The sequence below is a fragment of the Ailuropoda melanoleuca genome, unplaced genomic scaffold (genome assembly GCF_002007445.2).
Source record: "Ailuropoda melanoleuca isolate Jingjing unplaced genomic scaffold, ASM200744v2 unplaced-scaffold66774, whole genome shotgun sequence".
NCBI lineage: Eukaryota > Metazoa > Chordata > Mammalia > Carnivora > Ursidae > Ailuropoda > Ailuropoda melanoleuca.
The window spans coordinates 1-1,346 of NW_023241363.1; the positions used below are offsets into that span (position 1 = coordinate 1).

At 48.8% G+C, this 1,346-nt stretch overlaps 1 protein-coding gene across 1 annotated transcript; it reads left to right on the forward strand.

Annotated features, from left to right (window-relative positions):
- The first annotated feature begins 6 nt into the window (after positions 1–6).
- On the forward strand, positions 7–1,095 carry LOC117800246 (isocitrate dehydrogenase [NADP], mitochondrial-like). The gene has a single exon (XM_034652775.1). It carries the CDS (start codon positions 127–129, stop codon positions 1,093–1,095), a length of 969 nt encoding a protein of 322 aa, XP_034508666.1. The 5' UTR covers positions 7–126.
- Positions 1,096–1,346: the final 251 nt, after the last annotated feature.

Here is a 1,346-nt window from a genome sequence, read left to right on the forward strand (position 1 = left end):
CGGGACCAGACCAGCGACCAGGTGACCATTGACTCCGCACTGGCAACCCAGAAGTACAACGTGGCTGTAAAGTGTGCCACCATCACACCTGATGAAGCCCGGGTGGAAGAGTTTAAGCTGAAGAAGATGTGGAAAAGTCCCAATGGTACAATCAGAAATATTCTGGGTGGCACGGTCTTCCGCGAGCCAATCATCTGCAAGAACATTCCTCGTCTTGTCCCCGGTTGGACGAAGGCAATCACAATAGGCAGACATGCATTTGGTGACCAGTACAAAGCCACAGACTTCGTTGTGGACCGAGCTGGTACCTTCAAGATGGTGTTTACTCCAACTGACGGAACCTCTGCGAAGGAATGGGAGGTGTTCAAGTTTACAGCCGGAGGCGTGGGGATGGGAATGTACAACACAGATGAGTCCATCTCGGGCTTTGCGCATAGCTGTTTCCAGTACGCCATTCAGAAGAAGTGGCCCCTCTACATGAGTACGAAGAATACTATTCTGAAGGCTTATGACGGGCGTTTCAAAGACATCTTCCAAGAAATCTATGAGAAGAACTACCAGCCTGAATTTGAAAAGCTGAAGATTTGGTATGAGCATCGCCTGATTGATGACATGGTAGCGCAGGTGCTCAAGTCTTCTGGTGGCTTTGTCTGGGCCTGCAAGAACTATGATGGAGATGTGCAGTCTGACATCCTGGCTCAAGGTTTTGGCTCCCTTGGATTAATGACTTCTGTCCTGGTTTGCCCGGATGGGAAGACGATTGAAGCAGAGGCTGCTCATGGCACAGTTACTCGCCATTACCGGGAACATCAAAAGGGGAATCCTACCAGCACCAATCCTATTGCCAGTATCTTTGCCTGGACCAGAGGATTGGAGCACAGGGGCAAACTGGATGGCAACCAGGACCTTGTCAAGTTCGCCTCAACTCTGGAGAAGGTTTGTGTGGAGACCGTAGAAAGTGGTGTAATGACCAAGGATCTCGCGGGATGCATTCATGGAGGCTTCAGCAATGTACGGTTAAATGAACATTATGTCAACACCACTGACTTCTTGGACGCCATCAAGACCAACCTTGACAAAGCCTTGGGAAACTGAAGGAGCACTTCTGGGGAAGCAGCAGACAATATTTTTTTACCTCAATTTTTAGTAGAACAGGGTAGAAAGCCAGTGCCATAAATGCACATATGGGCCTGAACTAGAAACTACTTTTTTAACCTGTTTGAATTTTTTGGTTTTAAACTCCTGTAACGGAAGTGGAATGTGACGTGGCTCCGTCGGGTGGAGCTTCTGGCTTCCCCAGGACTCATTGATGGAAGTATCCTGGCCTGCTGTAAATGTCAACCAGC

Bases quoted from the DNA above. Each gene is read 5' to 3' on its own strand.
- LOC117800246 (XM_034652775.1), top strand. From the start codon at position 127: ATGTGGAAAAGTCCCAATGGTACAATCAGAAATATTCTGGGTGGCACG.